The following is a 7971-nucleotide window of genomic DNA, read 5'->3' as shown; positions in this document are numbered from 1 at the left end:
CTGTGTGGATGTCTCGGATGGCGGGGAACGCAATGGTGGGGTTAGGCTGGCAGGTCACCCCCTCCAAGAAAACGCCCGCTTGTCCGGGGGGGGGGGGGGGGCAAACGAATCTGATCGGAAAGAATCGGGGGGGGAAGGGGGGGGGGGAGAGGAAGGGGGGGGGGGGGACAGTACATGTTCGTATGGGATCTTGAGCTCCTCGAGGATCATGACCACCTTTGACGGGTTGGGGGTGTAACCTGCGATAAAGAAGCATTAGTATCTTTCCTCGACTCATGGGGTGAGATGAAAATGTCGAGTTCCAAAACATACTGTGGCCGTAAAGAACGATGGGCTGTGAGGCAATCATGATGACTTATGCTACTCGAGATGTAGTGTCTGTATTATTTCTTTGGAGTCGTTGGTTTTGAGGTGTGTTGATGGTTGATGGTTCTATCTGTTGATTCTGAGAGCGATATATTCAAGAATAGGTGGGAGGATGTATTGCCATTTATCATTCTTCCCGTAGCAAGAGTCCGGCAAAGTGTTGAACATCACTTTGGTACTCCTCGTGTCTATCTATCCCCTCGCTTCGATGCTGCTAGGGCACGCTTCCAAGCATTGTCATTCCCTTCACACGTGATGCAATCACCAGTCTCCTCGACACCATCCATGGAAGCTGCTCTGGAGCCCCCTGCCGCGACCAAGCTCACGAGCCGAAAGAGAAAAAAAAAAACATCAACATTCTCTCGCAAGCATAGTTCCTCCTCATGTAATCATCACCAATCCCAAATCCTCATTTCTGCTGATCCCCTTCTTGCAAAAAACCTCCCGCGCGGCAGATGACTACAACCGAGTGATCTCGTCATCTTCTGAATTATAGTCAGCTTTGTCACGCTTGGAAATAACCCCCAGAAACACCTCACAAATCCTCCCTCCCTCTCCCCCATGCCGAAAAGGATCTTGGGTACATCGTATGACGCGCCACGTCGTGGCTCGCGTATCACTACACACCCGGAAAATATGGGGCCTCTGTTCGGCCGCGCCCCGGACGAATGGTCCGGACAACCAACCCGCATGCCGAACAGCTTTATTGCTGACGAACCCGCCCCCGGACTACGGACAATTTTCATATAAACTGCCCGAGTAACCAATCTCTCCGGTCGACTTTCCAACATCCCAACGCCGCCTCAACACTGCTGCTAGGTTTCCAACTATTCTGTACAAATACCTATCCCAGATTATCCTCTATCCAGGATACTCAGCTACCCTATCAATTCAAAGTAGTCCATTTCACACTCGGGACGACGTCTCAAGACACAGAGACACACACTCACGTACTGAAGAAACAGCAAAAAGACAAGGAACGACAAATAGACAAGGAAGCATCGAATTCGCGGCTTACATGTTCCTTTTCGAGAAAACCCGCCCAAAGCTTTGTTTCGAACCCGCAAGGCAACACATCCCAGGATCAATGTTCCCCTAAAGCACGTGGCAAAGAAGGAAAAGAAGCTTGACCGAATCGTCGGCCATGTTACCACGCACACACCTTTCCATTTCACGAACCCGAAAAAGGCGATAACCTTTCTTTTCTTTCCTGCCTCTTCACCGAATCTCTCCACAACCCGATGTTTTTCTATGCAAAAGAGGGACCGACGTTGCGAAGATTCCGGGGGGGCAGCGAATCATGCGCCTTGCAGTCCTCCGTTCGTCCCAGAGTTGAAAAAAGATCTCATCACCTGAATAGAACAAAAAAGTTTCTCGACTCCTCAACGGCAGAATGCGATCAGAATGAAATAAAACAAAAAAACAGAGTCAGAACTCCGTGATGTGGGCAAAAAACATTACTCAGGGATATAGGGGGCTCCTCATGAGATGACGTGAAACAATCAGGACACCCACGGAAAAGCCCAGCACACCCTTTTTTCGACTGTTTAACGTGTGGGACACGTTGCCAATGAAGTCGGGAAGGCCATTCGCCTGAACTTGCCGGCTTGGCTGAAGATATTCCAGAACAACCAGACCTGTTGTCCGTCGGAGTCCGGATGTTAGATGTTGGCCAACACCGGGAAGCTTTTGAAGGGTCGACCCTAAGACGACCGAGGGCACTATCCGATCAACTCACCACCCATACACTTTTGTTAAGATGCTAGTAAACATTTCGACGCAGCTTCCAGAAGCCGAGAATGCCCCTGTTTGAACACATACTGGTCCCGGATATCATGAAACAGGTCTTTCTAACGATATCGCCGAGGTGTATATGGCGATTTTGGGTACAGCATTATTCATCTTCGGCCGTTTCCATTGCCCATGGAGCCAAAACGAACACCTCGACCGCATTGCCATTTTCAATCGGCCACGTTTGGGGTCCATTTCCCAACTGCTGTTGAGAGGTTTGTATAAGTTGCCGGTCAAAGAGTGGGCCGTTGTCGCCAAGTCGGACTTTGAAAAACTTCATCGGAGAATGTCCTGCATCCCGGGCTGACGTGCCTGGCTAAAACAGCAGACCAGCCGGCTGAGCGCCGAGCAGAGGCATGAAAGCTGGACATGCGCCGGCGAAAGGCACGGCGTCCACCTAAGTCGACGTGCATCGGGCCTTGTCTGCTTCAGAAAGCTGATAAGAAAGTCTGGCAGGGGATTCTGATGAGAGTATACATATCGCTGACGAAAGTATTCAGGTGTAAGGCTTGCTCGGATGAAGATCTTATCAGACAGCCCTTCAGTCGTGCCGCCTCAATGGCATGGCGCGCGCCCCCGAATCCGTTTTCAAATATGATTACGGCGCTTGAGAATTACTGCCCTGGCCGGCCGAGAGCAACGACGCACGTGGAATAGCTGGAAGTAGCTCTGGCCTCGCACTTAAGATCCGACGACCTCGAAATTGTGAAAGCAAGGTCTACTCACTGTTGAGCATCAATCACACAGGTGCTCAATGGCGAGCCGGACCGTTTGGTTGTTTGGTGAATGACCCATGTCTGTGTGTCTGGCCCTTCAAACTGGTCAGAGAAGATGAGACTTGATGCCTCCTTCTCCCACGTGTGCTCCCTGCTAATATCTGTTCCAAAGGGCCTGTGAACCGCCAGGCCATTGACGCTAGCCGATTGGGCAAGGCGCTCAGAGGATACTCATCTTGAGCCCAATCAGGGTCGATTTTCTGACGAAAGCGTGAGTGAGACCAGGGTTGTCCTGTCATCAAGGCAAGCGGCCGATGCCCCTGCAACGCTTGAGAGGTATTTGGTCGGGCTTGACACGGAAACAGCCTGGAGAACTCATACGGCAGAGTTGCCGTGAAATGTGAAATGCCGTCACGACACAGGAGCGTAGTCGGCCATTGGGCTTATGTCGGTATTAAAATCCTTTCCTCTGTCAAGGGACTAGACTGGCGTTGAGAGAAAGAGGATCAGACATTGGCGTAGTTCAGAGGGTCCCAACTTAGAACTTCTCGTGCAACCTCGTACAACCGGTAGCTGGTAGCCTCATCACGTGGGATTGAGGCACAAATGGTGACCTGCGGCTTGATGGCCTCCAACTTCCAAGGCGAAGGTGCAGCCTCATATTGAGGTGAGAAGCGCCAAGAGCCAGGATGGGGCTGCAGCCAGGCTGGAATTCGAGCAGCGACGAAAGTGCCCAAAGCGTGTATAAGGTTTTCGTGGTCCGAATTCTGTGCGTCCGACTTGGATATGGTCAATTGCCGTGCTATTCATATACCCCTGCCCCAGTGCTTCATGAGGAGAGTCTGGGCACCGTGTAACAGCAGACAGTCAGGGCCGGAAAACCGTCTCTTTGAAAGTCGTTTGGGAGGATCGAGGGGGTGAGGTCTATGGCTTGTCGAGCAATTGAGTTGCCGAGTCCTGGCATGGTGGAACACTGCGACGTTGGAACGTGGCCAGTAGTCCGCAGGGCAACTAGACGGGAAACCGGTCAAACGATGACAGAAGGTTTGTGACCTGTTGTATTTGCGCTCGCAAGCGCATCGTAACCGTAGCATCGCCGACGTTCTGGCCGCGTGCAGCTTCCAGGTTCCGCCTCGCCTATGTACATTTGTGACTCGTGAGCGAGATGGGTTGCATTCCTCGGTGTGATGCGGGGCGGTGACCGAAGCAGTTGGTATGTAGTTGAGGATCAACCCGTACATGGCAAGCCAGCCGATGCTGGATGGGTAGATCTGCACAGTCAACTGGCAAAAAAGAAGCCCGGACTCACGCCACAGACGCCTAGTCGGCGGGTAGAGGTTATCCGTCTTTTCTGCTCAAACTGTAGCTTCGGGATTAAATGACTGAATGCCACTTGGCTCGTCATTGATGGCGGTCATTTGCTCTTAGCCCCCCTCAGGTTGAGGCTTGAGGATTCGTTGCAGCCAGAAAGAAGGAGATCGATCATTGCTGAGCCGTGAAGCTTCATGCCGGGGTTCGCCAAGTCGCTACGGAAAGTCCACAAAGAAAAAGTCGGCATTTGCATCGCATGTTGCGAACTTGCGGATGGGACTGTTCCCTGTTTGTTTTTGTAGTGAAGCGGTAACTTCATCCAATATCAATTGTCCAATGATGCAGCGAAGGGATGTTCTATCGACAAACCAACTTCTCGAAATGTTGGCGGGCACGCGGGTCGGGATCAGACTGGGGGCGGTGGAGGGTCATTACTCGGGAGTGATGACTGAAACACTTGTTCCATTGCCTAGCCCCCGCTTCCGTTCAGTCTGCAAAAGACGGCGCTCGCTCGTCGACAGCGTCTGGGGCTGCCGGATGCGGAGACGCGTTGCCGGGCGCGGCTGAATCCTGCGTGACTTTCCAGGATGGGCCGAATTTCTCGGGGCCCAAGAACATATAAGGAAGGTCTAGACAATATCAAGATCCGTATCCGTCCGTATTTTGAAGCTTATAGCATCTCCCGCTTCTGTTGGGGAATGGTGTGGAGAGAGAGAGAGAGAGAGAGAAAGAGCGAGCGGAAGTCATCCGGAGAGAAATAAATATTAATTGTTCGGGGCAGACTGAACCATTGAAAAAAAGAGCACGGGGATAGTCAACACAAACAAGAGAATTCTGAGCTCGAGAGAAGAATGCAGCAGGATTCAAGACGTGTGATCTGCAATGGTGCCTACCTCACTAGTTGACGGACACACAAAGTAAGGCAAAGAAAGTGCAGGTTCCGGTAATCTGGATTGTGGCAGGAGACTACATCCGGGTGCAGATACCGATCGGGTCGGGCGGGAATGGGAAAGTGAGAAGAGAGGGCAATACCTTCTCCTTCGGTCCATAGGCACTGAGGCAGTAGCAGAAGATTCGGGAGCCGCCTGAAAGCATGAGGTGTTCCATTGCAAGTGCGAACCATGGGGCGGTAAGGGTGACAGCAATTTGATTTGAGGATGAAATTTTTCTGTTGTATTGCGGAACGAGGATGCCCTTCTCAGAGGCGGAACCTTGTCTGATGGACTCGCGTTGTCGGATGGACGGACACTTGGTGCAGGCTCAATTTGCAGAGTGCCTGGTACCTACTGCAAAGCCCAAGTGCAAGACCAAGACCAAGACCAAGACGTGGTGGGATGAGAGGCACGCACGTGGACCTTGATTCAAAAAAGGTTGAGGCCAGGAGCATGGCCCATTAAACTTTGCACTTTGCCTTTTGCTATATCTGTATCCGTAGGTACTCCTGGTAATAGCGTATGCCATGCCGTGCCTCAGCTTAGATGGACAAGCTGCCCCTTGCTCAAATTTCCAATTTCCAATTGCTTCATCATTTTCTTCCAAGTGTCCGATTGCCTGATGCCTTATTCTACGTCGTATAAACCTTAGGCCCTCCCCAATGACCCCATTACTGCTAAGCCCGGCTGCCTCACATATTACGCACGATCGGGGGCCGCCTGGGGGAGATGTCAAATAATCACAATTGATCAAAAGGGATGAGAACAAGCGCCAGTTCAGCCGGGATTGGCAAGAACAACAAGGAGCAGAAAATATCCCGAAATGCCTGGAGAGATGAGAAATCGGTACGTACCGTGAGCCGTAAATATCTGTGAGAGCTTGACTTGACCGGGGTCAACCAGGGTGTGCGCCCAATGAAAGTGATTTAAATGCCATGCATGCGGCAGAGGGAAGAGACTAAAACGAGTGGAGCTGCCCGCTGGTCTGTCCTTAGTGCTACCGCCAGTAATACCTAGGCTGTTACTCAAGTCGAGAAGGAGAGCTCCTGCCCGCTCTTTCCTCTGCTCTGCTCTTGCCCCAATAGCAGCAACCTGAGACTGCAAGTCCCTAGGTACCTGCCTCAACCACTTGCCAAGTATCTTCTCATGCTTACCTAAGATTAGCCTACTTCACCTGCCTTATGAGGTAGATTGAAGGAAAGCCCGTGTCAACTCTCGAGAACTTGTCCACACTCCACAGGCGTGATAACCTGCCTTGTTCTCACGATGATAAGCCACTCGAGATATTTACGCCTGCCGTTCGAGCAAGGTGTTTCTTATCACCCTCAACTCCCCGAACCTCGAAGCCCTGGCCCATCATCAGCAGCTCGTGCCTTGCACCCGAAGGTTTTCAAGCTTGTTCAACCTGTGCCATGTGCTAGTCCCAAACATCCCGTCCACCATCAAGTCACAAGTGGCAGATGCCTCCATTCACCTCAAATACATCCGCTCAGAAGCAGTCAACTGGCGTTCAACTGTGCTTCAAAAAGCCGAGCAAAGGACGTGGGCAACTATGTACCTAACTACATTGCCTTAGGTACATCCGTACCTGTCTGTTCTCCTCCCGCCACACGCCGCAACCTCGCACGTCTCTGTCTATACACCATCAGCACTGCATACCTCTCCCGGCAACTCCCTGCTCGGCATGTTCCCCCTCCGGCAGGCCAAGACCTGTCCAGGTCAATTGAAGAAGCTGTCCGCGGATGGCATAGGCCGAGTCCGCCCCGTCCACACACATACACATACAATCTCTCCATCCTCTCTCCCACATTCATATTCGTACAGACACACTCACTCACAGCACAAGAGACATGGCCCATATATCCTTGAGGTACCTAGGTATCCCGATCCATACACCACACGCGCACCCGCGCCCCGCCGCCCTGGCCTTGCCTTGCCAACTTTGCTAGGGCCTGCTGCACCACTCACCTACTCCGTAAGTCTGCGCTGGGAACGTGTCCCTGTCACCCATGCCGCACCTGAGGAGTGAGCACTGAGGATCGAGGGACCCCGACGGGAAGGGAGGGCGGGTGGTTGGTGTCTGGGCTGAATGGATCCCAGGTCTGATTGTCTGAGCTGACTGCGTATGGGATTGGGGGACGTGTGTGTGTGTGTGTGCCTTGCCTCGCCCATTTCTCCCCGTCTCTCTCTGGCTCTGGTCCTCTCACTCTCACTTCTTGCAGTCAGTGCCTTAAGTACATCGTGAGGTCAGAGGTAGCGGCAGAGGTATCCGTATCCGTAAATTCCAGTGCAGAGGTACCTGGTCATCGAGACCGCTGCTTCTCGCAACTCCACGAGTCCAGCCTGCCCGCCACTAGCATCAACTTTACACTTTCCCGCACAACAGAATTCCTTTTCCTTTTACCCACACCTGCTCTCCTCACTGGCCCTCGCCTCCCCTCCAACTCAGTTTCCAGTCTTCCGTCCAGCTTTTCTTTTTCCGATCTCCCTCACAGTTCACTCCCCTTCGTCACTTGACAGATCAGATCCGAACCGCCAGTACGGCCTGATCTCTTCTCTCATTGATTGATTCCCTGGGCCGAACGCGCTTTCTTGTCACACCCAGGCTGTCTACGGTCTACGTCGCTGTCATCACCTTCCATTCCCAAACTACCGTCTCTCTCTGATCTCAGTCTTACAAGGCTCAGGTCTCCAGGCCTCCTCCCCATATTGCCATACCTTATACCCACCCACCCGGGGGCACCTCTCACACAGCACGCTCCTTCGCTGCCAAGGTACTCCCAAAGGTACCCAAAGGTGTCGCTCTCGGTACCAAAGGTACATCGGTGCTTACCTTAGCTTGGGCCCGTACTCAA

At 52.4% G+C, this 7971-nt stretch overlaps 5 protein-coding genes across 5 annotated transcripts; 1 reads left to right on the top strand and 4 right to left on the bottom strand.

The window, feature by feature from the left end:
• Positions 1 to 1244: 1244 nt before the first annotated feature.
• On the bottom strand, positions 1245 to 1655 carry CCOS01_16131 (uncharacterized protein; the record flags this gene model as incomplete). Its single annotated transcript, XM_060464268.1, has 1 exon — positions 1245 to 1655. A coding segment is annotated over one exon (411 nt), but the record flags the coding sequence as incomplete, so codon positions are not given.
• A 2024-nt stretch (positions 1656 to 3679) lies between these two features.
• On the bottom strand, positions 3680 to 4114 carry CCOS01_16130 (uncharacterized protein; the record flags this gene model as incomplete). Its single annotated transcript, XM_060464267.1, has 1 exon — positions 3680 to 4114. One exon carries the CDS (start codon positions 4112 to 4114, stop codon positions 3680 to 3682), a length of 435 nt encoding a protein of 144 aa, XP_060305322.1.
• A 406-nt stretch (positions 4115 to 4520) lies between these two features.
• CCOS01_16129 (uncharacterized protein) lies at positions 4521 to 4751 on the top strand (the record flags this gene model as incomplete). The annotated part of the gene is made up of 1 exon (XM_060464266.1): positions 4521 to 4751. One exon carries the CDS (start codon positions 4521 to 4523, stop codon positions 4749 to 4751), a length of 231 nt encoding a protein of 76 aa, XP_060305321.1.
• Positions 4752 to 5073: 322 nt separating this feature from the next.
• CCOS01_16128 (uncharacterized protein) lies at positions 5074 to 5307 on the bottom strand (the record flags this gene model as incomplete). The annotated part of the gene is made up of 1 exon (XM_060464265.1): positions 5074 to 5307. The coding sequence occupies one exon, from the start codon at positions 5305 to 5307 to the stop codon at positions 5074 to 5076; it is 234 nt and encodes a 77-aa protein (XP_060305320.1).
• Positions 5308 to 7084: 1777 nt separating this feature from the next.
• On the bottom strand, positions 7085 to 7288 carry CCOS01_16127 (uncharacterized protein; the record flags this gene model as incomplete). The annotated part of the gene is made up of 1 exon (XM_060464264.1): positions 7085 to 7288. One exon carries the CDS (start codon positions 7286 to 7288, stop codon positions 7085 to 7087), a length of 204 nt encoding a protein of 67 aa, XP_060305319.1.
• Between the last annotated feature and the right edge of the window lie 683 nt (positions 7289 to 7971).

The sequence above is a fragment of the Colletotrichum costaricense genome (assembly GCF_030867565.1).
Source record: "Colletotrichum costaricense strain IMI 309622 chromosome Unknown Scaffold_27.1, whole genome shotgun sequence".
Lineage (NCBI taxonomy): Eukaryota > Fungi > Ascomycota > Sordariomycetes > Glomerellales > Glomerellaceae > Colletotrichum > Colletotrichum costaricense.
The sequence above is the reverse complement of the archived record's forward strand: the minus strand, read 5'-3'. Positions and strand labels throughout refer to the sequence as shown.